Below are 25,724 nucleotides of genomic sequence, written 5' to 3'. Positions count from 1 at the left end.
GCAGCACTCTGTGAGGCCCTGTGCCCAGTTCTGGTGTGAGTTGGTGCCCTAACAGCTCTAAGGGAGACTGGACAGAGAAGCAGGCCTGGGCCTGGTGGAGGGGAGCAGGGCTCTCCAGTGCCTTCCCAACCAGGAGGGGAAACCGGCTCCTGGTGACACAGCCTGGCCCCGTTGCCCACCCAGTGTCCCGAGCACCCACAGGATGCCACCTGCCTCGGGTCCCGGGCAGAGCTGGCCGGCCACGGGGCCGTCCCTTCCCCAGCCAGCCCGACCCCAGCCTGCGCTCCTTCCCCCTCCGTGGGGGAAGCTCCGTGGCTTGGCTTCCCCGAGAGCTGCCAGAAACCAGGATGAAAGCCACGGTGAGCACGGCCATCCCCGCACCATTTCCCGGGGTGTCGGGATTAACAAGCTCATTTGATCTGGTTACAGTGAATTTTCTTCAAAGACACAATCAATAGGGTCCCTTGTCAGAGTGCCTCGCAGCGCCTGAACGACAGTGACTGGGCACGGCTGCCTTTGTTCTGCCACCGTCAGACGGGGCTGGCTGTGGGAGGCGACCAAAGACATCTCTGCACCTGCCCTCGGAGCCTTTCCCTCCGCCAGGGCTCAGCCACCTCAGGCGGCCTTCAGTCTGTGCGTCCTGCCACCCCGAGATGTCCCAGAGGCCACGGTCACCCCATCTGTTCCTGCCCCCAGAACCTTCTCCTGGAGCCAAGTATCTGCAGGGACAGACAAGCGAGCGTCTGGGGGTTTGGTGCTGGGGTGTAGAAGGCTGTGGGGTGCTGCCCTGGCCCAGGCAGCCTGACTGTGAGAGCCCCAAACAGGAGACATCCCAGCCCCTTCCCCTCCCCTCTACGCTGTGGCAATGGGTACTGTTGATGTGTGGCACGTTCTTGGATTGTGCATTTCTCTGATGAACTGCATCTGTTGCCAGTAGAAAGATGCTAACATGTCTTTGGCTCAAGATTGACACTGCTCTTGGCTCCGGTTGGGATGTCAACTATTGCTACAGAGCAGTAATGGTTAAAAATAAGATTTTGGAATTTGTTAAAATATTTTTGGCTGGGCGTGGTGGCTCACACCTGTAATCCCAACACTGGGGGACCGAGGCGGGTGGATCACCTGAGGTCAGGAGTTTGAGACCAGCCTGACCAACATGGTGAAACCCCATCTCTCCTAAAAATAAAAAATGAGCCGAGTATGGTGGTGGGCACCTGTAATCCCAGTTACTCAGGAGGCTGAGGCAGGAGAATCACTTGAGCCGGGAGGCAGAGGTTGCAGTGAGCAGAGATTGCGCCACTGCACTCCAACCTGAGCGACAGAGCAAGACTCTATCTCTAAATAAATAAATAAATAAATAAATAAATAAATAAATAAATAATTAAATAAAATTGAAAACTTGCCAATAAGGGAGGGAAACTCTTACCTTGAACAGGGTCCCTAAAGCTAGCCCAGTTTTGGCCATGTCTTCAGTGATTAATTTGTGTTTCATTTCAAAAGAATCCTCAGGCTCCACAATCTGGGGATGGTCAGTGTGTTTGCATTATGTGTGAGCAAAGGACAGTAGCATGTGCATCCTGGCTAGCATGAACCATTTCTCCCATCCCCGGATGTCCTGTCACTTGAGGGATTTTCCTCCCCAGAAACAGAAGCTGGATCATACATAAAACAATGAGGAGATGTAGTACCTGGTCTCCCTGAGTGTTTCCAACAGGCTCTAGGTCTCTGAGGACGCGCCTCTCCGCTCTCTGAAACTGTGGAACTAAGTTGGACATGGTGGCATGAGCCTGTAATCCCAGCACTTTGGGAGGCCAAACGAGGCAGGGGGATCACTTGAGGCCAGGAATTGGAGGCTGCAGTGAACTTTGATCCCGCCACTGCACTCCAGCCTGGGCCAAAGAGCAAGACCCCGTCTTCATACACACACACACACACACACACACGTATATATGTGTGTGTATATATGTATATACATACACACACACATGCACACACACACACATATTTTGCTGCAAGCCAAATTCGTGCCATTGCATTCCAGCCTGGGCAACAAGAGTGAAACTCCATCTAAAATATATATACATATATACACACAATATTTTTATATTTAAATTTTGAGGCCGGGCGTGTTGGTTCACACCTGTAATCCCAGCACTTTGGGAGGCCGAGGTGGCCATATCATTTGGGCTCAGGAGTTTGAGACCATCCTGGCCAACATGGTGAAACCCTGTCTCTACTAAAAATACAAAAATTAGCCAGGCGTGGTGGTGCGTGCCTGTAATCCCAGCTACTCGGGAGGCTGAGGCAGGACAATCGCTTGAACCTGAGGTGGAGGTTGCAGTGAGCCGACATTGAGCCACTGGACTCCAGCCTGGGTGACAGAGCGAGACTCTTATCTCAAATTAAAAAAAAAAAGAAGAAGAAATAAATACATTTTGAAACCAGGGGACCAAGTTCTGTTGAAGACCTAGAAATTCCAGCAGGCTGAATATCAGAGTAATCACCGTGGTCGGCCCTTTTGAGGTGTTGCTGAGAACGCACTCATCTGTGGATGTTGCAGATTTACTACGCTCAGATAAAGCCAGTGTTTCTGGAGTTCCTCCAGGAGAAACTGGCAGAGTTCAAAGCCCAGCCAAAGACCCTAAGAAATCATAAAGGGAACATGCGCTTTTCTGGCTGTTAGTGTTCTCCAGCACCTTCCTGCCTCCGGATGGAAGGACAGCTCACTGCTTAGTATTTCACAAGCTCTTGCTTCATCCACCAGCTCATCCACTGTTGGATGTGTCACTGAAGTCAACCTGTCCTGGATCATAGCGACCTCTTAACCCAACAGTTCACAGCTTTTTACATGTCCCTACCTGAACATCCAAAGACCCCTGAAAGAATTGTGGACCGAGTACTCCTTACGCGTACCCTTTTAGGGACCACGAAGCCCCCGTTTCTATTGAGCATCCCAGATGGGCTACTCCCTTACCCTTCCCAAAAGAAGGCAAGCTCCTCTTTTCCCTTGATGGTGAGCCAGACAGCACTCCATCTGACTGGCAGATAATGAGTCAGGGAGTCTTTCGGGCAGGCGTGGCTTTGCCTGGATGTAGTAATCCCTGGTTAGAAAAGACAGCCGTAGTGACTGCTGCTACCGGAGACACAGATCTGTGCTCCTGAGGGCTGCCAAATGATGGCTACTATGGCTGCCCAGCAAGTCCCTAGACTCCTTAGCTGGAGTAGTTTTATTATTATTATTATTATTATTATTATTATTATTATTATTATTATTTTTGAGACACAGTCTTGCTTAGTCACCCAGGCTGGAGTACAGTGGAGCAATCTCGGCTCACTGCCACCTCCGCCTCCTGGGTTCGAGCGATTCTGCTGCCTCAGACTCCCATGTAGCTGGGATTACCGGCGTGTACCACCATAAATACCCTGCTAATTTTTGTATTTTTAGTAGAGATGGGGTTTCACCATACTGGAGAGGCTGGTCTCAAACTCCTGGCCTCAAGTGATCTGCTTACCTCAGCCTCCCAAAGTGTTGGGATTACAGGCGTGAGCCACCATGACCAGCCTGGAGCAGTTTTAGATAACCGCATAGCTGTGCACCATTTGCGTGCTGAACAAGGGGAGTATGTGGAATCGCCAGCTCGTCTTGCTGTTCCCACAGTAGCGCATCAACTGAAGTAGACATGCATGTCGAAATGGCAAGACAGCAAGCTTCCGGGTGGCAGAGACTGCTGTTCAGGGGTCTCTGGGTTTTGTTGTTGTTTTGTTTTGTTTTGGCAGGGTCTCACTCTGCTGCCCAGGCTGGAGCAGAGTGACACAGTCTTAGCTCACTGCAGCCTCGACCTCCTGGGTTCAAGCAATCCTCCCACCTCAGCCTCCCAAGTAGCTGGGACTACAGGCATATGCCACCATGCCCAGCTGATTTTTACATATTTTGGTAGAGACAGGGTCTTGCCATGTTGCCCAGGCTGGTCTCAAAGTCCTGGGTTCCAGCAATCAACCCACCTCAGACTCCTATAAAGGCGTGAGCCACTGCAGGAGGCCAAGGCAGGAGAATTGCTGACATATCCAGTTTCTTAGAAAAAAACATTTAATAGAGACTTACGAACAGAAGCTATGTCTGGGTCTCAGGTGGCGGTGAGGCAAGATGGTAGGTTTACCCCCCAAGACCGAGGGCCACAGGGGAGGGGCGACCTCAAAGGGATGTGTAGGACAATTGAAATATGATAACATCAAAGTTGTTTTGTCCTAAGGGCAGGATTTACAGGAAGTAGGTGCTCCTGCACAAGAAACCCAACATGAACGGGAAATCTCAGAGGCCCTCTGAGAACTGGCATTCATCAACCTGGTGGATTAGCCCCCAAGATGGAATTGCTTTGACACCCACACCACCTCAAATAATCTGGAGTACTGCTGACAGCTGAGGTGAGACTTCAGTTCTTGTCTTCTTAGCTTAAAATCATTTAAACAAGAGACGCAATAGCAAAGGAGATGTGGCATGCAATAATTTATTGCAAAAGAAAAAGAGTATCTTGAAAGTGAAGTGCAGAACAGGCAGAGAGACGAATTCAGTGTGGGCTGCTCATAAAGACGAGACAGCAAAGGTTGGCACTAGGGAGACTCCCTTTATGGAAATCTTGCATGATTATTCATGAGGGGGTGGGAAAAGGTGTTGCTAGTAAGCATGTTCTGGGTGGTCCTCTGGGTGCACATGTGAGTAGCTGTAGATGCTCGTTCATGCGTCGCATGTCTCATTAGCTTCTTAAATCTCCACCCAGGGTGTGCTTTTTACTATTATGAGCAAAGGGTCCGTTTGAGGATAGGTAAAATCAAAACGCGCATGTTCTCTAGAAAGAAAAATCCCCACTGAAGATAGCTGTGCTTGAATGAGCTGAATTACAATTCGAATGCTGAGGCTTATTGTGTTGACTATGTAGTCACCACGCTTGCTGCATCCCGGGAACATGGTCACTTCCTTGATTACCTATCCTGTTTCAGTACCACCCTTTGGAAATATGCGCATGTCACATTTTGAAAAATACTGTCTGAGATGAAAATGGAAAACGCAGCGGGAACAGTTGCATCTAATCTGGATCAAATGGCAAGCCTGTTCCTTCCTTTCCTTCTTTCCTTTTGAGATATGTCAAACATTAAAACTGCATAAAACAGAAAGATATGGCCTGAAGAAGAGTTACAGAATTGAACGCCAAAGTAATACCACTCAGATTAAGAAACTAACTGCGGCCAGGATCTCCCCATATGTACCCTGCCCCCCCATTCAGACCCCACTTCTTCCTTCCCCACCAAAGGAACCCATTGACTTTGTGTTGTGTGTGTGTGTGTGCGCGTGTGTGTGTGTGTGTTTTTGAGACAGAGTCTTGCTCTGCTTGCTCTGTAGCCCAGGATGGAGTGCAGTGGGGGAATCACGGCTCACTGCCTGCAGCCTTAACCTCCTGCGCCCAAGCAATTCTCCCACCTCAGCCTCCCGAGTAGCAGGGACTACAGGTGTGTGCCACCTTGCCCATTTAATTTTTGCATTTTTGGTAGAGATGGGGTTTCACCATGTTGCCCAGGCTGGTCTGGAAGTCCCGGGCTTACGCCTCGCCTCCCAAAGTGCTGTGATTACAGGTGTGAGCCTCCACCCCCAGCATGGCCTAAATTTTTTGACACTCCTTTTCTTTTAATAGTTTTGGCCAAGTGCAGTGGCTCACACCTGTAATCCCAGCACTTTGGGAGGCCGAGGTGGGCAGATCACTTGAGGTCAGGAGTTTGAGACCAGTCTGGCCAACATGGTGAAACCCCATCTCTACTAAAAATACAAAAATCAGCCGGGTGCAGTGGCTTACGCCTGTAATCCCAACACTTTGGAAGGCCAAGGCAGGTAGATTGCCTGAGGTCAGGAGTTTGAGGCCAGCTTGATCAACATGGTGAAACCCCATCTCCACTAAAAATGCAAAATGAGTCAGGTTTGGTGGCAGGTGCCTGTAATCCCAGCTACTCGGGAGGCTGAGGCAGGAGAATTGCTTGAACCTGGGAGGCGGAGGTTGCAGTGAGCAGAGATCTCACCATTACACTCCAACCTGGGTGACAGAGCGAGACTCTGTCTCCAAAACAAGTAAATAAACACAACCAAAAAAAATAAAAATACAAAAATTAGCTGGGCATGGTGGCGGGCGCCTGTAATCCCAGCTACTCAAGAGGCTGAGGCAGGAGAATCGCTTGAACCCGGGAGGTGGAGGTTGCAGGGAGCCGAGATGGCATCACTGCACTCCAGCCTGTGGGACAGAACGGGACTCCATCTCAAAAAAACATAAATAAATAAATAAATTAAATTAAATAGAAACAGGGTCTCGCTATGTTGCTCACTATGTGGTGAATTTTGTCAGGCGCCTGAGCAAGACTGGAGACCAGACACACGCCAATGTCACTTGCAGAAAACAAAGGATACTCGTCCACATTCAAAGTCTATGATGACACCCTGGCCACATGGGGATGCTTGGCCACCCTGCCTCCTACCTTCATGTCAGAGTCGCCTGTCATAATGTCTGGTTACAGCTCTTCCTCTGAGACCCAGGGATTTCAAAGCAGAAGCAGCAGGGCTTCCCCGGCTGGAGGGAGATATAAAGCCTCCATTCCTGGGATTCTTGGTTGCTGTTCCCTAGGGCAAGGGGAGGCCCAGGCTGTGGCGTGTATTCTCTGAGGATTGGTCGTCTTGGTCCTTCTGCTCTCTGGGAAGGAAGGGCTGGTCCTGCAGGGCCCCATCTGGATCCCTTAGCACCCTCTACCACCTGGTGCCCTTGGGGATACCAAGCTCTGTGCAGTCCAGACCATGTTCCAGCTCAGTGCCCACCTTACAGGTATGTGCCACCACGCCTGGCTAATTTTGTAGTTTTTAGTAGAGATGGGGTTTATCCATGTTGGTCAGGCTGGTCTTGAACTCCCAACCTCAGGTGATCCACCTGCCTCAGCCTCCCAAAGTGGCCGGGTAGGGCTGAATTTGCCCCCTCACCAGCTACTGCCAACCACGGATGAATGGCTTCTGCCTGCCTCCTGCCCTCCAGATCTTACCAGGGCATCTCACTGGGAAATATGGTGACAGCCCTTGCCACTCAGGGGACAGCATGGCAGGGGCTGGGATTGAATGTTGTTGTCAAACGACAACACCCAGCTGGGCCCAGTGGCTCACACTTGTGATCCCAGTGGTCTGAGAGGCTAAGGCGGGAGGATCACTTGAAGCCAGGAGTTTGAGAGCAGCCTGGGCAACATAGTGAGACTCTACAAAAAAAAATTTAGCTAGGCATGGTGGCTGGTGCCGATAAGCCCAGCTACTGCGGAGGCTGAAGCTAAGGCTGAGGCAGTGAGCCATGATCACACCACTGCAGTCCAGCCTGGTGACAGAATGAGACCATGTCTCAAAAAAAAAAAAAAAAAAAAAAAAAAAGAGGAAGGTGAGTGCAGTGGCTCATGTCTATAATCCAGACACTTTGGGAGGCTGAGATGTGAGGATCCCTTGGGTCCAAGGGGCTCGAGACCAGCCTGGGCAACATAACAAAACCATGTCTTTACACAAAATAAAATATGAGTCGGGTGTGGTGGCACATGCCATCGGTCCCAGCTATGTGAGAGGCAGAGGTGGGAAGACAGCTTGAGCCTGGGAGATCAGAAGCTGCAGGGAGCTGCAACTCAGCCATCGCCCTCCAACCTGGCTGACAGAGTGGGGCCCTGTCTCCAAAACCAAAACAACTCCCACTTGAAAAATAATCGTGGGGATGGCTGCAAAAGCTCCTGACTGGCCTTGAGTTTGGAGTGAATCAATGAATTAATTAAGGGCCTGCCTGTTAGTGAGTCTCCTCTGAAATTTAGCCCAGAAATGTCGTCACTCAGCAAGATGAAGCGGAAGGTAGAGGGAACTAAGGGGGCAACAAGCAGGAGGCAGGAAGGGCCCATGAGGGTGACATCTTCCCTGAGAGCCCCAGGACGACCAGCGGGAAGCAGGTGCAGGCAGGAGGACTCCAGAAAGCTTGGCGTGAGGGGAAGTCCGTGGGGGTGGTGTGGAGTGGGGCAGGGAAGGCAGAGGCTGGGCAGCAGGTAAGGTCCCCTGGGTTCTGGGGGCCAAGCCTGGGGCTCAGGGCGAGCAGGCCTGAGTGCGGAAGGGGCTGCTGTGGTTGGGCTGGGGTGGACTCTCTCCCACCTGCGCCATCCAAACATTAGTACAAGTGCATCCACACAAACACCTACACAATCACACACAGAATGTGAGCAATGGGCAGGACTGGCTCAGTGTTGTCAGTGTTGTCACCATTGGACCCACAACTGCCCACAGCCCTAGAGCTCTGGGCCCGGATTCCTGCCAGCCCCACCTGTCCAGGCCAAAGCCAGATGATGGAGCAACGGGGTGCCAGGGCACCAAAGCCCCCCACGTGCCCCTTTCCCACCGGGCCCAGGCTCCTGGAATCAGTAGGCTGAACCCAGGCCCTGGCCCGGGCTGTGTGCTTCCAGCCTCCCCTCCTCTCGACAGCAGAACAGAGCCTGGCCCCAGCTTCTGGGAAATATAGAAAAAAAATGGGTGAATGAATGAGTGACAGGGCGTCTTGTTCCACACAAGACACAGTGAGCAGGGGTTGGGGGAGGGGCTCCTGGCTGCAGGATGCACACCACACTCACCCAGATGGCATCTGTACCCAAAACCCCACCCTTCCCTGAGCGACACCTGGTCCCACCCTGAGCTGCCTTTCTCAGGACCCCAACCCCAGCCTGGCCCAGCCCAGCCGCACCCTGCCACTCCCTTCAGCCAGTGTGGCTTCATGTCAAGAGGCTGGGCGGGGTCAAGGTGGCAACAAGGGGAGAAGCCGAGACACAGTTCTCCCTGATTTAAACCCAGGCAGCCTGGAGTGCAGCTCACGTTCCATACCCGGAATTCCTGCCACACCACTCTCCTGCTGCCCTCCCGACATGCGGAGGTCCTGGGTGCTGCTGCTGCTGGGCCTGAGGCTACAGCTCTCCCTGGCCATCATCCCAGGTAATGAGGCTCCCCGAGCTGCCCCTACACACACACAGGGCGCCCCCCAGCCCAGGCTGACCTGATCTCTGCTCTCCCCCGGCCAGTTGAGGAGGAGAACCCAGCCTTCTGGAACCGCCAGGCAGCCGAGGCCCTGGGTGCCGCCAAGAAGCTGCAGCCCATCCAGAAGGTCGCCAAGAACCTCATCCTCTTCCTGGGCGATGGTGAGTGAGCAAGGCCTGTCCATCCCCGCAGCCCTCACAGCCCCAGCGCCCGGACCCTCGGTGGTTCCAGGACAACCCTGGGGCCCAAGCCTCACACATTTCTGTTCCTTCAGGGATGGGGGTGTCTACGGTGACAGCCGCCAGGATCCTAAAGGGGCAGAAGAAGGACAAACTGGGGCCTGAGACCCCCCTGGCCATGGACCACTTCCCATACGTGGCTCTGTCCAAGGTAAGGGCTGGGCCACCTTAGAGTCTTCAAGCAGAGAAGGGTATCCTGGCTATGGAGTGTGGTAGGACGGAGGGACCCTAAACAGCTGGGCCTCCAGTAAGGAGCTGGGGGCAGTTGGAATCCCAGAGGACAGAGATCAGGGTCTGTGTGTCTGCCCCAGAGAAGAGCTCAGAGTGTCTCTGTCCCCAGACATACAGTGTAGATAAGCATGTGCCAGACAGCGCAGCCACAGCCACGGCCTACCTGTGCGGGGTCAAGGGCAACTTCCAGACCATCGGCTTGAGTGCAGCTGCCCGCTTTAACCAGTGCAACACGACACGCGGCAATGAGGTGGTCTCCGTGATGAATCGGGCCAAGAAAGCAGGTGAGCTGGGGCACACTGCGGGATCAGGGCCAGGTCACAGACCTTGGTCACATATCCTGACCTCTGTCACCCTTAGGGAAGTCAGTGGGAGTGGTGACCACCACACGGGTGCAGCACGCCTCACCAGCCGGTGCCTACGCCCACACGGTGAACCGCAACTGGTACTCGGACGCCAACATGCCTGGCTCGGCCCGCCGGGAGGGCTGCAAGGACATCGCCACGCAGCTCATTTCCAACATGGACATTGACGTGTGACCCCAGGGCCAAGGGTTGGGGCTGGGCAGAGAGTAGCAGGGGGCACCAGCTCAGACCCAGGCAACCAACAGCCTGATCTGGGTCAGCAGGATCTGAGGGTAGGGTTGGGGGCATAGAAGATGCAGCCCAGGCCGGGCCACTCCCACAACCTTGGGGAGGGGAGCCAAGGGCTGTACAGGAGGAAGTGGCACAGGGCCGGCCAGGCCCCAAACCCACGTGCCCCATCCTCTGTTCCCAGGTGATCCTAGGTGGAGGCCGAAAGCACATGTTTCGCATGGGGGCCCCAGACCCTGAGTACCCACATGACTACAGCCAGGATGGGACCAGGATGGATGGGAAGAACCTGGTGCAGGAATGGCTGGCGAAGCACCAGGTGATGGGGGCTGGCCGGTGCAGGAGGCACAGCAGGGGAAGGGCAGAGGTGTGGGGCTCAGGGCTGTGGGCTGAGGCCTGGCCCTCTCCCTCCCTGCAGGGTGCCCGGTACGTGTGGAACCGCACTGAGCTCATGCAGGCTTCCCAGGACCCGTCTGTGACCCACCTCATGGGTAAGGACCCCCTTCCTGCCCTGGAATCCCTCAGATGGCCTCAGATGGCACCTTCTGAACCTGCATACACGTCTGCCAGCACCCTCCCACCCGCCACCTGCCAGTCACCATGGGACCCCTTGTCCCACAGGTCTCTTTGAGCCCGGAGACATGAAATATGAGATCCACCGAGACTCCACACTGGACCCCTCCCTAATGGAGATGACAGAGGCTGCCCTGCGCCTGCTAAGCAGGAATCCCCGCGGTTTCTTCCTCTTCGTGGAGGGTGCGTGGTGGCCCCTGGGGAGTGGGGGTTGGGGTTTGGAGCAGGGCAGGTTCAGCACCACCCCTCTCTGGCCTTCCTGCAGGCGGTCGCATTGACCATGGTCATCACGAAAGCAGGGCCTACCGGGCACTGACTGAGGCGGTCATGTTTGACGACGCCATTGAGAGGGTGGGCCAGCTCACCAGCGAGGAGGACACGCTGACCCTCGTCACTGCTGACCACTCCCATGTCTTCTCCTTTGGTGGCTACCCACTGCGAGGGAGCTCCATCTTCGGTAGGCCTGGGGAGAGTGGCAGGTGCTGCTGCATCAATTACGTGGGTGAAATCTGAGCCTCAGTCTCCTCCTCTGTCAAATGGTAGTAATGCTGGCACCAGCCCTGTAGGGTCTCCTGAGGACTAAGCCCCTGACCAGGCAAAAAGTGGCGGAGCCCAGCACGTGGGTGGCACTGCACAGCTGTGTTCAGCTCAACCACAGGGACCCCTCTCTCTGCAGGGCTGGCACCTGGCAAGGCCCAGGACAGGAAGGCCTACACGGCCCTCCTATATGGAAACGGTCCGGGCTATGTGATCAAGGACGGCGCCCGGCCAGATGTTACGGAGAGCCAGAGTGGTAAGTGCTGCGGGGTCGCCCCCTGAGGGGGACCAGGGTGCCAAGGATGGGGGACTGGCTGGAAGGGGTCACCTTCTGTCTGCCTGGAACTGAACCCTCCTACCGGAACTGAACTCTCCTACCAGGGAGCCCCGAGTACCGGCAGCAGTCGGCAGTGCCCCTGGACGAAGAGACACACGCAGGCGAGGACGTGGCGGTGTTCGCGCGCGGCCCGCAGGCGCACCTGGTTCATGGCGTGCAGGAGCAAAGCTTCGTAGCGCACGTCATGGCCTTTGCCGCCTGTCTGGAGCCCTACACGGCCTGTGACCTGGCGCCCCCCGCCGCCACCACCGACGCCGCACACCCTGGGCGCTCCGCGGTCCCTGAGTCCCTGCCTCTTCTGGCTGGGGCCCTGCTGCTGCTGCTGGAGACGGTCACTGCTCCCTGAGGGTCCCATCCCTGGGGCTTCTGCTTCCCCATCTCGGAGTTCTCCTGCTCCCCACCTCCTGTCGTCCTGCCCGGCCTCCACCCCGAGTCATCACCCCCAGAGTCGCCACACAGATGTCCTGCCATGGAACCTTCATCTCCTCGCGCGCCCTGGGGACTGAGCCCATGACACCAAAGCTGCCCCTTGGCTACTCTTGGACTCCCTGCCCCAACCCCAGGGACTGCAGGTTGTGCCCTGTGGCTGCCTGCACCCCAAGAAAGAAGGGAACTCAGGCCATCCAGCCCCCACCTATAGTCCTTGGGTACCAGGCAGGCTCCCTTTCTGGGGAAGAGAAGCACCCAGACCCCGCACCCCGCTGACCTTTGCTTCAGTCCTTGAATCACTTGTGGGACTTGAGGACTTGGGAGCTTCAGGACGCCTGGAGAAGCGTGGCTTCCTGCCACCCTGCCAGCCAAGGAGGCTGCTGGGGTGGGGATCCCCAGGGGGATTTTGACACAGCCTTCGGCTGCCCCCCACTGAGCTAATTCCACACTCCTGTACCCCTCCAAGGGGCCCTCTGCCTCATGGCAGAGGCTTGCCCCATATCACAACTACTCAGATGTTCCATACCTCCAAATGCCAATTTCAGCACCCAACTGAGATCCAAGGAGCTCCTGGGAAGCCCTGGGTGCAGGGCAGCAGTCGAGAGCCAAAGGTCCCTCCCCGGACATCTGGACACTGGGCATAGATTTCTCAACAAGGAAGACTCCCCTGCCTCCCCAGGGCCTCCGCTCTCCTGGGAGACAAAGCAATAATAAAAGGAAGTGTTTGTAATCCCAGCACTTTGGGAGGCCAAGGTGGGCAGATCATGAGGTCAGGAGATGGAGACCATCCTGGTTAACACGGTGAAACCCCTTATCTATGCGCCTGTAGTCCCAGCTACCCAGGAGGCTAAAGCAGGAGAATCGCTTGAACCTGGGAGGCAGAAGTTGCAGTGAGCCAAGGTCATGCCACTGCACTCCAGCCTGGGCGACAGAGCGAGATTCCGCCTCAAAAATAAATAAATTAATTTAAAAAATAAATGAACAAGTAAGAAAAGGAAGTGTTAAATAGTGTAATGCCAGTACTACTTCCTAGGAGAAAAATCGTGAGTGCCTGTGGGCACAGTGTCTGGAGGGGTGGATAACGCAGGCCAGGAGGGGCTGCTGAGGAGCAGACGATTGAGCAGGAGACCTGAACAGAGTGGGGCTTGAGCAAGGTGGCACAGCAGTGCAAAGGCCCTGGGGCAGCGCCAGCAGGTGCTCTGGGAGGCCAAGGGCTGGATTAGAGGGTGGGTGGGTAGAGGGGTAAATCTGAGGGGTCAAGAGGGTGGGGAGCATGGGGGAGTGTGAAGTCTGAGTAAAGGGATGTGGTTGGAGGTCTTTGAGTAGGGCTGTGACCTGCCCTAGGTGGAAAATGAGTACTCTGGCTGCTGCCAGAAGAAGGGTCTTGTCTTTTGGGTGGATGGTGGGGGTGGTAGAGGGTAATAGGTAGAGGTGAGAGCTGGGGAAGGAGCTGACTCCAGGTGTTTCTGACCTTCCGAAAGCATTTGGGAGCACCTATCCCAATACAGCCATGCTTGGTGAGTACCACACCTGCCCCAAGAGAACCTTGAAAAGAATTTTTTTTTTTTTTTTTTTTTTTTTGAGGCAGTCTCACTTTGTTGCCCAGGCTGGAGTGCAATGATCTTGTCTTGGCTCACTGCAACCTCCTCCTCCTGGGTTCAAGTCATTCCCCTGCCTCACCCTCCCAAGTAGCTAGGGGTTAACAAGTGTGCACCACCACGCTTGGCTAGCTTTTGTATTTTTAGTAGAGACAGGGTTTCACCATGTTGGCTAGGCAGGTCTCCAACTCCTGACCTCAGGTGATCCACGCACCTCGGTCTCCCAAAGTTTGGGATTACAGGCATGAGCCACACGTCCGGCTGAAAAGAATTAAAGGTGAAATCAACCACATTTTCCAGCAAATTTTACACTATTACAAAAAAGACAAAAATTAGCCAAGCCTCGTGGCCCATGCCTGTGGACCCAGCTACTCAGGAGGCTGTGGTGAGAGGATCACCTGAGGTGAGGAGTTTGAGACCAGCCCAACCAACATGGTGAAACTAAAACTAAAACTGGTCTAAACTAAAACACGGTCTCTACTAAAACTATGAAATTTAGCCAGGCTTGGTGGTCAGCACCCAGCTACTTGGGAGGCTGAGGCAGGAGAATCGATTGAACCTGGGAGGCTGCAGTGAGTTGAGATCACACCACTGCACGCCAGCCTGTGCAACAGACCCAGACTCTGTCTTATGAGAAAAAAAAAAAGGCAAGCATTTTGTGCTCACTAGAAATATTAGCATGATTGAATGTGTCCTTGCACATGAAAATTAATTTAACATTGTAAAATATCTATTTGGCAGGCATGGCGGCTCAACACCTGCAATCCCAGCACTTTGGCAGGAAGACGGGGTAGGATCACTTGACTTCAGGAGTTCGAGAATAGCCTGGACAACATAGTGAGACCCTGTCTCTACAAAAACAACAACTGAGCCCAGGGAGGTTGAGGCTGCAGTAAAAGAAGATTGCTCCACTGCATTCTAGCCTGGGCGACACAGCAAGACCCTGTCTGGAAAAATATATACGTCTATTTGAGGACCTGGCTCTCTCAGGACAGTTTTTTTTTTTTTTTTTTTTTTTTCCAATTCTAGGTTTTAGTGGCTGTCATAAAAACATGGGAGGTGAACAGAAGGTAGACACCACTAGCTGGCCTTAGTAAATCATCACACTCATTGTTACATTCCATTCACCAAATATGCAAAGGTTCTGGTAAAATCCAGCGAGTATATTTCTATCTTCCCAGTTGTCAGTGGGTTAGGAAGTTCCTCTTTCTAATCAATGCGGAGGTGCTGCATGTTTAGGTTTTACATGAGCGCTCACACCCAAGGACTTCTATATTTTAAAAGTGAAGACGCTTTAAAAACAGATTATTCTAGCCAGGCGTTGTGGCTCATGCCTGTAATCCCAGCCTTTTGGGAGGCCGAGGCAGGTGGATCACTTGAGATCAGAAGTTTGAGACCAGCCTGGTCATCATGGTGAAACTCTGTCTCTACTAAAAATACAAAAATTAGCCAGGTGTGGTGGCAGGCGCTTGTAATCCTAGCTACTCGGGAAGCTCAGACAAGAGAATCGCTTGAATCCAGGAGGCAGAGGTTGCAGTGAGCCAAGATGGCACCATTGCACTCCAGCCTGGGTGAAGAGAGTGAAACTCCATCTCAAGAAGAAGAAGAGGAAGAAGGAAGAAGAGGAAGAGGAAGAGGAATAGGAAGAAGACGAAGAAGAGGAGGAGGAGGAGGGGGGGGGAGGAAAAAGATTATTCTGAAATTAGATCATTCTGTTCTCAAGCTTCCTTTTCCTGTGTAGGTATGAGTGTTTATGAGTCCAATACATTATTTACCTCAAAATCAAGTGTCAGAGAAAATATTTTCAAACTTCTGCTCAAAAATATGCTCTTTCCTTAGCATGAGTTTTGTTTTGTTTGAGACGGAGTTTCGCTTGTATCGCCCAGGCTGGAGTGCAGTGGCGCGATCTCGGCTCAGTGCAACATCTGCCTCCTGGGTTCAAGCAATTCTTCTGCCTCAGCTTCCTGAGTAGCTGGGATTACAGGCAACCGCCACCACGCCCGGCTAATTTTTGGTATTTTTAGTTCCAAAAGTTGATGAGTCGACCTGCTCCACGCCTAATTTCAAGGTGGTCACGTTGGGGTCACCACCTGCAGCTTGTAGCTGCTGTGAACGCTGAGAGTGAAGTACTCAGACAATTCCAGCTGAGCGGGGCAGGGAGCAGCTCCTCTGAGAGAGTGCTGCCCCAAAATCTGTCCGCCAAGTATTTATTAGAGGGCTTGTTAAACTACAAACATCCACCAGATGGGTTTTTGCCGTGGGGTCCTGAGGCACATATGGCCTTGTAAAAGCACTCAGACCACATTCTTAGGAGGCTGTTTTCAGCGCTCCTTATCACACATTCCACTCCTTGTGGAATGTTTTCAAAGTCAAGGAGTTACATTCTCACGCACAGACAACGTACACACAGTGCCTGAGTATTTTTCCATGCCTGGAGCTCAAATGCACCCCCCACATCCCCCCTTTCTTTAATTCTTAGAGCTTGCTGGTTATCTAATGCAAGGTAAGCATCTCTCCTTCTTCCCTGGTCGTAAATGCTTTGGGCGGCAGCACAGAGCCATTTACAGAAGCCTGCAATCAGTTACAAAAAATAATATAGCAGCCATCACCCAAATGCGTATGTTTAACCCAGGAAACCAAGTATTCGGGTTCAGTCATTGAAAGCCTTCTTGTAATTGCCGAAGGGTATTTGTTTGTAATTGCTGTGAGACCATTCTTCAAGTTGTTTCTTCAACTCGACCTCAAATGCTTTGTACACAAGCTTGAATATATTGTCGCGCACTCCCTCCCCCGCCGCCCCCACCCCGCCCTCACTGCCTGCCAGAGAGCTGGGAAATGGCTGCTCCCGCTGCTCCGCTAAACACCGAAGTTACCCCAGGGAAATTACTTACGACTTCTTCCCGCGCGCGGCCGCTGTGCCCTCCCTCACCTCCTCCCCTGCTTTCCCTTCCTCTCCTCTCGCGCACCCTCCTCCCGCGCGCAGGAACCCCTGAGCAAGGCCACTGCGCCCTGGGTCCGCGGCCGCTGGCGGGGTGCTTCCGGCGCGCACTCACACGGATGACGTAGCGCAAAGAGTTGCTGTCGTCCAGGCTGACCATGAGTGAGAAGAGCGCGACGGTGCTGTACATGCCCTGCACTTTTTACAGCAGCCGGTTGAGGTCCCATCCCGCAGCGACCCCCGGGAGCTCCGCCGCGCCGCACAGGTCTCAGCCCCCGCAGTCATCGATGATCTCCAGCCTGGGCAGCGGGTTCAATCGTTCGATCTCGCGCATCTCGAGGCACAAGCGGAAGAAGGCGTGCACCTAGTGCTGGGCAGCGCCGCTGGGTCCACCCTTGGGCCGAGCCAGCAGGCGCCGCAGGCGCTCCTCGTTCTGCTCGCCGATGGCCGCAATGGTGCCATAGGTGAGCTTGTCGTCAGGGATGGCGTGGCGCCTCAGCCAGCTGCCGCAGGCGAACGAGTAGAAGTCCTGGCATGGGTCGATGCTGGCGTCCAGGTTGGCTGCCAGGAAGCCAGCGGCTCACGCAAAGGCCTTGCGCTCAGGACAGCCTTCAGGACAGGCGCCGCCGCCGGCCGCGACCGAGCCCAGGTACTTGAGCGCCAGCATAGCCGCCAGGATGAAGCAGAGGCCGGCTGCAAACACCAACCCGACAGCAGGCTCACTGCAGGCTGCTTCCAGCGCTGCAGCCCGGCCTGGGCCCGGTGGCCTGGGGGCAGAAAGGCCCCGCAAGCGCCCCCCGCGCCGCAGTGACTGACATACTTGACCTCCTAGAACTCATCGTAGTGCGCCATCAGCGAATACCAGGACTCCATGGCGCCGAGGCCGCCGGGGTGCAGCCCTGGGCCACCTGGGCTACGCGATGCGCGTGACCTCCGGCCTCCTCGTGGGCCTCAGCGTGGCCCCTGGGGCCTCAGCTGCCAGAAGGACAGAGGCAAGCTCATGAGGCGCCGCAGCCCAACGGGGTTCCTGGGCACTGCGAGGAGAGAAATAGGCCTGGGTGCAGAGGCCCAGCCGCGGGCCTCTTTCACTGGGGAAACCAGGGACCAGGAGGGCTCGGCGGGGCCACCACCTCCGCGTGCACAGTGGAGTCTTCTCCCCTGTCCCCCATTCTGCACACACGTGCGGGTCCCTGGGTTGGGAGCGCCCTGATGGGAAGGGGGAGGCGCTGGGCACGGGGCCTGGCACGTAGTGGGCCTTCACTGAAAGGCCCGTACCTCTTCTCGTCGCCTTTCTGGTCCAGGACCTGCCCCAGCCAAGGCCGGGCGGAATGTGGGGGAAGGAGCGGAGGCTGGAGTGAGGAGGTGCCGTCAGGAGCGCGCCTATGCTGCACTTTCCGTTTTCCGCGCTGAACACAGAGGCTCCACAAAGTGGCCAAAGAACCAAACTTTGTCCTCGAGGAAGTCCGCGGGATCGACCACTCCAACCCCGCTCGCTGGCTGCTTCTGCTCGGTGGCCCAACGGCCCACCCGCCCCTTCCCCAGGGGCGAGCGCCAACGCCCCAGGGTCGTGGATACACAGCCCACCCCCTGGGCGGCCCTGATGGAGACCGGCTCCGTCCCTCACCCACCCCCACTCCCTGTCTGTGACCCCGACCCGAGCCACTCCTGGCTTCAATAGGTTCTCCCCAGAATCCAAACGTGGGCGAAGTTTCACCTCCCGCGGGGCGCGAGCAGACGATGTCGGGAGGCTCTGCGCAGCGGCCGAGACGGTGGTGACTGCTGCAGGGATTCGGCGCCATTTACCTGGCGAGTGAGCACCTGAGCAGGACCTGGCCTAGCGGGCCCGCTCCGAACCAGAGCCTGAGCCTGAACAGAGCTGCATGGGCAGTCTCCCAGCGCCTCCTGCCTTTTCTGCCACCGAGCCGCCAGCCCGCGGGGTCCAGCCCTGTCCCAGGACCAGTAAAGGCAGCGGGTACTCCCGGGAGGGGTCCCTTCGAATCCCGCGTCCCCAAGCTGAGCTGCCCACCAGCCGGTTAGAAAGGGGCTGGAGCTACGCAGCTGGGGGCCGTCATGCCCCAGCCCATAGCCCTAGAGCACCGCCCGGGGAGAACTCCTCCTAAAGGACAAGGGAACCCTAACGGAGTGCCTGGGCTGCCCGCACAGCGCCTGCGCGGAGCGCACCTTCACCAGGGAGCTTCCTTGTCCTCCTGGGAACCCCTGTACAGGATCTCCACGGGCGTCTGGGCTTCTGGTTGGCCTCGCTCTCTTCCCCTAGTTCCTGACCCAGGGAGAGCAACGGAGCACCCTGCCAGAAGAAGGCCTGGGGCTGCGAGTGCGGCCCCATGGTAGCAATGCACAGTTGACCCAGAGCACAGCAATCGCAGCCTATTGGAGGTGACGTGGGTTTAGCCTCTGACCACACAGTCCTGGTCACCCTGCACAGACTGCCAATAAAGAGGGGTCCGAGGCCCAGCTCCTTGGCTCCCCTGCAGTGTCTCCAAAAGGGAAGCTGAGGCTGTGGGTCAGTGGGTGATGACAGTGGTCCAGGCTCCAGTTCCACCTTGCACAAAGACCTTCCTACCCTTTCACCAAAAAATACTCCTGTCCAACCTCAGACTGGTGCCACTCTTTTCCTTGATCCTTGTAGCCAAGGATAAATATCTCAGAACAATCCTGTGATCCTCCTTTTTCCTTTAAAAACCTTTGTCTTCCTTCACCTCCCTAAATTCACACGGACTTTCCTATGGCCTGCTTATTCCCATTGCAATACCTATTTCCAAAGAAAGTTCATTTTAGTTTAGATCTTTCTGTATTTGTTATGCAGTGTCACATAGTGGAGCCAGAAGTGGGACCGAAGTGAATTCATCTTGGGTGAATCAGAGTCTCCTGGAATCTAACAGGGTTGACTGAGCCCTCTGCAGACTGCCCTTTCCAGGAGTTGATTTTCTGTTCTGGTGAATCTCCTCAAATACCCGGACTCCCTCCCTTTGGTCAGTTCCTTTTTACTTTATTCTGGATGTGATTTGGTTATAAGGCTCCCTTAAACAAAGGACTTTTCATCCCTCCTGGGAGTATAAAGTTTGGGTTTCTTTCTTTTTTACTTTTTGCTTGTTTGCTTTTGGCAAGCACTTTCTGGTGTAAAGAGAAGTACCCTTCTGGTTTGAGGACTCTGATTTCTACAGAATTAACGTTCTGCCTGCGAGGCAAGTCTTTTCTGGTGAACTCACTTTTGGTTCTGCATGCCTGACTGAATATTTTGTTTGATGTGCACACCTTGGTTGAAATTTTGTGAGCGTTCTGATTTTGGTTTGGTTTCCCACATCTTTAAATGATTTGGCTCATTTTTTTTTCTTGCTTGTTCCTGAACATCTTCTGATCATCCCACAGCAAAAATAAACATAAATAGTTTAGCACCATAGGAATTCTTAAAACACACATACACACGGTGAGGGTCGGCCCCTCGAGGTGGCTCCTGCCTGTAATCCCTGCACTTTGGGAGGCCGAGGTGAGAGGATGGCTTGAGCTAAGGAGTTGGAGACCAGCCTGGGCAACACGATGAAAACCCCCCTCTAAAACAAATATGAAAATGAGCTGGGTGTGGTGGTACCCACCTGTCACAGCAATCTGGGCCCACATTCAGGAGGAATGGATTTGGAGAGGAAGCAGAGTGCTCAAGGGTGTGTGATGTGTGCCACAATGGTGGACTGTGACGGTTACTACGGGACTGGATGAAGGGGGAAGAGCCCAGAAATGAAAACAAAGGCAAAAGATACTGCTCTAAAGATGGGGCCAGGGAGCTCCTTGCTTCTAGTGAGCAAGGGCCTTGAGCTTCCACAGGCCTTCATATTTATTGGGTAGCAAGAGCAGAGAGGAGCAGCTAATGATTGCTCAGCTGCTTGATTGATCACAGGTTCACATTATTGCTATCAGGCTTCAGATGTGCCCAGTCACAAGAAACACTGCGCCTGGGGCGTGACTGCTGTCAGCATTCCTTCTGGGCGGCAGAAGCAGTTTGTCAGTTTGTCAACAACCTGTTTCCCAAGAACGGTTTGCTGTTTACTCACATAGCCTCCAGTGGTATACTGACTTGATCATGGCCATCATTCTTTCAGCCTCCAACAGTGGGCAAAACAGACCTCCCCTTGTGGAGGGCACAGTCCAGTGGAAGAGGAATGTTTTTCATGCTGGCCTTCAAATTGTGGGGAGTTGTTGGAATAGGACAAGGGGCTTAGGAAAGTCTTTTCCTAGAAAGTGTGGTTTGAGCTGAGAATTAGGGATAACTAGGAGTTAGGCTGATAAGGGAGGGGAGGTGGTGATTGGAGGAGAAATCCTCTGTCCTTGTCCGAGATTACCCTGCGTTAGGGCAGTAGCTGACCCTTTTCTGGGATCACCCAAGGTGGGATAGTGGGTGGAGGAGACATGTGGACTGTCGAAACTAGTAGATTCTGAATCCTGTCTCTGCCATGTCCTACTGTTTGGTCTTGGGCAATTTACTTATCTCTCTGTTGCTTCTGATAGAAAAGGAGGGTGGTGAGAGAGATTCAAGTTGAAGACAAAGTTAATCATGTTTTAAAGTGTTGGCTTTGGCTGCTGTGGGGAGATTGGATTAGAGTGGGGGTGTTAAGGAAAAGGGAGAGACTTGGATTTCTAGTGAGAATCAAGGTAGCTGAGGCCAGGGTTTGGTGCTGTGGGTGGGGAAGAATAGAAAGTGATCCTATTTTTTTTTTTTTTTTTTTTTTAGGTGGAGTCTCGGTCTGTCACCCAGGCTGGAATGCAGTAGTGTGAACTTGGCTCACAGCAACCTCCACTTCTGGGTTCAAGCAGTTCTCCTGCCTGAGCCTCTTGAGTAGCTGGGATTACAGGCATGAGCCTCTACACCTAATTTTTGTATTTTTAGTAGAGATGGGGTTTCACCATCATGGCCAGGCTGGTCTTGAACTCCTGGCCCCAAGTGACCTGCCCACCTTGGCCTTTCAAAGTGCTGGCATTATAGGCATAATCAGAAGTGAAAATTAGGCCAGGTGTGGTGGCTCACGCCTGTAATCCCAGCACTTTGGGAGGCTGAGGTGGGCGGATCAAGAGATCAGGAAGTCAAGACCATTCTTGCCAACATGGTGAAACTCCATCTCTACTAAAAATTACAAAAATTAGCTGGGCATGGTGGCACGAGCCTGTAGTCACAGCTACTAAGGAGGCTGAGGCGGGAGAATCGCTTGAACCCGGGAGGCAGAAGTTGCAAGGAGCCGAGATCATGCCACTGCACTCTAGCCTGGCGACAGAGCCAGACTCTGTCTCAAAAAACAAAAAATAAAAAAAGGAAGTGATAATTACTTGAACTTGGTCGGTGAGGGAGTGGTCAAGGGTAACGTTCAGGTTTCTCTCTTCTGTTATTACAAGTAAAAAAGAAGAATGGCTGAACTTCATTAATATATTTTCCATTTTTGTTGTCATGCAAAAAATATTTTCCATCTATTCCATTTAAAGACTAATAACAGACCAGGTGTGGTGGCTCACACCTGTAATCCCAGCACTTTGGGAGGCTGAGGTGGGCAGATCACCTGAGGTCAGGAGTTCAAGACCAGGCTAATCAACATGGTAAAACCCCATTTCTACGAAAAATACAAACATTAGCTGGGCATGGTGGCAGGCACCTGTAGTCCTAGCTACTTGGGAGGCTGAGGCAGGAGAATCATTTGAACCCACCTGCGGAGGTTGCAGTGAGCCAAGATTGCACCATTGCACTCCAGCCTGAGTGACAGGGCAAGACTCCATCTCAAAAAAAAAAAAAAAAAAAAAAGGTGGAAGAAAGCCAAGCAACCATCAACAGACAATGGAAAAACCAAATGGGGTCACCCACCCAATGAAATATCATGCAGCCTTGAAAAGGAAGGAGGCCCTGAAGAAGACTCTGTTACAACATGGATGAATGATTAGGACATTACACCCCGTGAAATATGAAAGCCACAAAAGGACAAATACTGTCTCTTGTAAAGTAAGATTCTTAAAAACAATAACAAAAAGCACAAATACACATGAACACACTTCTCTGAGGTCCCTAGAGGAATCAAATTCATAGAGACAGAAGTGGAATGGAGGTTACCTGGGACTGGAGGAGGAGCAATGGGTTAGGGTTAGAGTTGGGTTTAGGGTTGGGGTTGGGGTTAAGGTTGAGTTGGGGTTTAATAGGGGCAGAGCTTCAGGGTTGCAGGATGAGAGCATTCTGGAGATCTGCTGCACAACACTGTGCGTGTACTCAACACTGCCACCCTGTATACCTGAAAATGGTGGACGTAAATTTGATGTACCATGTTATGTAGCACAATTCAAAAATTGGTTCAAGAAGAAAAGACTCCTGCAGCTTCACCCACCCCAGCCCAACCACAGCAGCCCCTTCTCCACTCAGGCCTGTTTACCTCAAACCCCAGGCTTGACCCTCAGAACCCAGGGGACCTCACCTGCTGCCCAGTCTCTGCCTGCCCTGCCCTGCTCCACACCACGCCCAGGGCCTCCCCTCAGGCCGAGCTTCCCGGGTCCACCCATCTGCACCCGCCTGGCTTCCCACTGGTCGTCCTGGGGCTCTCAGGGAAGATGTCACCCTCATGGACCCTTCCTGCCTCCTGCTTGTTGCCCCCTTAGTTCCCTCTACCTCCTGCTTCATCTTGCTGAGTTAGAAATATTCTTGCCTAAAGGTCAGAGGAGACTCACTAATAGGCAGGCCCTTAATTAATTCATTGATTCACTCCAAAGTCAGACCCAGTCAGGAGCTTTCGCAGCCATCCTGAGTATTTTTTATTTTTTTATTTTTTGACGGCGTCTCACTCTGTCACCCAGGCTAGAGTGCCGTGGCACCATCTTGGCTCCCTGCAACCTCTGCCTCCCAGGTTCAAATGATTCTCCCGCCTCAGCCTCCCAAGTAGGTGGGATTACAGGTGTGCACCACCATGCCGGCTAATTTTTTTTTCATTTTTATTTTATTTTTTGAGACAGAGTCTTGCTCTGTCGCCCAGGCTGGAGTACAGTGGCGCAATCTCGGCTCACTGCTACCTCCGTGTCCCAGGTTCATGTGATTCTCCCACCTCAGCCTCTCGAGTATAAGGGATTACAGGAGCCGGCCACCACACTGGGCTAATTTTTGTATTTTTAGTAGAGACGGGGTTTCAACATCATCGCCAGACTGGTCTCAAACTTCTGATGTCAGGCGATACGCTCGCCTCAGCCTCACAAAATGCTGGGATTACAGGAAATAGCCACTGCACCCAGCAGAGTTTCGTGTTTAAGTTGGATTTTTGACAAACTGTAGATTCACATGTAGTAGTAAGAAATAATACAAGAAGGCTGGGCGTGGTGGCTCAAGCCTGTAACTCCAGCACTTTGGGAGGCCAAAGTGGGTGGATCGCCTGAGCTCAGGAGTTCAAGACCAGCCTGGCAATATGGCAAAATCCCAACTATATAAAAATAATACAAAAAATTAGCCAGGTATTGTGATGTGCACCTGTGGTACCGGCTACTCCTGAGGCTGAGGTGCAACGATGTCTTAAGCCTGGGGGGCAGAGGTTGCAGTGAGCTGAGATCGCACACTGCACTCCAACCTGGGTGACTCACTGAGAAAACATCTCAAAAAAAGAAAAAGAAAAGAATAATAATAATAACATAAGAAATACCGGGCCAGGCACGGTGGCTCACACCTGTAATCCCGGCACTTTGGGAGGCCAAGGTGGCTGGATCACGAGGTCAGAAGATCGAGACCATCCTGGCTAACGTGGTGAAACCCCATCTCTACTAAAAATACAAAAAATTAGCTGGGCGTGGTGGCGGATGTCTATAGTCCCAGCTACCCAGGAGGCTGAGGCAGGAGAATGGCATGAACCCGGGAGGCGGAGCTTGCAGTGAGCCAAGATAGCACGACTGCACTCCAGCCTGGCCGCAGAGCAGAACTCCGTCTCAAAAAAAAAAAAAAAAAAAAAAAAATACCAGCTGGGCCCAGTGGCTCATGCTTATAATCTCAGCACTTTGGGAGGTCGAGGCAGGCAGATCACCTGAGGTCAGGAGTTCGAGACCAGCCTGACCAACATGGAGAAACCCCATCTCTACTAAAAATACAAAATTAGCTGGGCGTGGTAGCGCATGCCTGTAATCCCAGCTACTCCATATGTTGAGGAAGGAGAATCACTTGAACCTGGGAGGCGGAGGTTGCAGTGAGCGGAGGTTGCAGTGAGCCGAGATTGTGCCACTGCACTCCAGCCTGGGCAACAAGAGTGAAACTCTGTCTCACAAAAAAAAAAAAAGAGCCTTGTGCACTTTGCTTAGTCTCCCTCAATGGCATAATCCACAGTGATTATTCAGATTTCCCCAGTGTTCGCTGTATTCATGTGCATATGTGTGGGAGTGTGTATACAATTTTATCACCCAAGTAAGTTTGTGTAACAGCACCATAGTTGAGATACTGAAGTGTTCCAACCCCACAGCGTCGCTTTTATAACCAGGCCACCTCTTTCCTCCACCTCTTCCCCTGTCCCCAGTCCCTGGTAATCTGCTCTGCATCCTGTATGTCTAAAATTTTGTCATTTCAACTAAGTTACATAAATGCAAACAAACAACGTGTGATCTCTTGGGAAGGACGTTTTTTTCACTCAACATAGCTTCCTGGAACTTCATCCAAGTGTGTGCCAATAGCTGGCTCCTGCGTAGTGCTGAGCACTATTTCACGGGGTGGAAGCATCACAGTGTGTTTAACCAACCACCTGCTGAAGGAAGTTTGGGCAGCTTTCAGTTTTGGCTTTTATAAATAAAACTGTGATGAGCATTCGTGGGTAGGTTTTTTAGTGAACATGTTTTCATTCCTCTTGGATAAATGGCCAGGGCTGTATGGTGGTTGCATGTATAGTTTTTGGAGAAACTGCCAGCTTGTTTTGCAGATTGGCTGTATCATTACGTGTCCACCAGCAAGCTGAGGGATTGAATTTTTCAGCATACTTGCCAGCATCTGGTGTTGTCATATTTTTTATTTCAGCCGTTTTGATAGCTGTGTAGTGGGAAGTTTCTTTCAACACTCTTCTTATGATGACCTTAAGCAATCCTCAGCTACAATTCGCCCTGGTTTCCTAACTCAGGCCTGTAATCCTAGCACTTTGGGAGGCTGAGGCAGGAGGATCCCTTGAGGCCAGGCTGGGCAACATGGAGAGACCCTGTCT

At 53.0% G+C, this 25,724-nt stretch overlaps 1 protein-coding gene and 1 pseudogene across 2 annotated transcripts; one reads left to right on the top strand and one right to left on the bottom strand.

Moving 5' to 3' along the window:
- Positions 1–8,680: 8,680 nt before the first annotated feature.
- LOC104655171 (alkaline phosphatase, placental type) lies at positions 8,681–13,011 on the top strand. 2 transcript variants are annotated; one of them, XM_010354566.2, is made up of 11 exons: positions 8,681–9,016; positions 9,103–9,219; positions 9,333–9,448; positions 9,638–9,812; positions 9,889–10,061; positions 10,306–10,440; positions 10,540–10,612; positions 10,743–10,877; positions 10,960–11,151; positions 11,371–11,487; positions 11,613–13,011. In XM_010354566.2, exons 1-11 carry the CDS (start codon positions 8,950–8,952, stop codon positions 11,912–11,914), a joined length of 1,602 nt encoding a protein of 533 aa, XP_010352868.1. In that variant the 5' UTR covers positions 8,681–8,949; the 3' UTR covers positions 11,915–13,011. The 2 variants fall into 2 exon arrangements, with proteins under 2 accessions (XP_010352868.1, XP_010352869.1); XM_010354567.2 differs by lacking the exons at positions 9,638–9,812; positions 9,889–10,061 and having other exon boundaries at positions 8,841–9,016.
- A 2,656-nt stretch (positions 13,012–15,667) lies between these two features.
- LOC104655189 lies at positions 15,668–17,406 on the bottom strand (annotated as a pseudogene).
- Positions 17,407–25,724: the final 8,318 nt, after the last annotated feature.

This window comes from Rhinopithecus roxellana, chromosome 14 (genome assembly GCF_007565055.1).
Source record: "Rhinopithecus roxellana isolate Shanxi Qingling chromosome 14, ASM756505v1, whole genome shotgun sequence".
NCBI classification, from domain to species: domain Eukaryota; kingdom Metazoa; phylum Chordata; class Mammalia; order Primates; family Cercopithecidae; genus Rhinopithecus; species Rhinopithecus roxellana.
The sequence above is the reverse complement of the archived record's forward strand: the minus strand, read 5'-3'. Positions and strand labels throughout refer to the sequence as shown.

Bases quoted from the DNA above. Each gene is read 5' to 3' on its own strand.
- LOC104655171 (XM_010354566.2), top strand. From the start codon at position 8,950: ATGCGGAGGTCCTGGGTGCTGCTGCTGCTGGGCCTGAGGCTACAGCTC. The intron at 9,449-9,637 runs GTAAGGGCTGGG...CTCTGTCCCCAG, and splicing joins CATACGTGGCTCTGTCCAAG to ACATACAGTGTAGATAAGCA. The intron at 10,613-10,742 runs GTAAGGACCCCC...CTTGTCCCACAG, and splicing joins GTCTGTGACCCACCTCATGG to GTCTCTTTGAGCCCGGAGAC.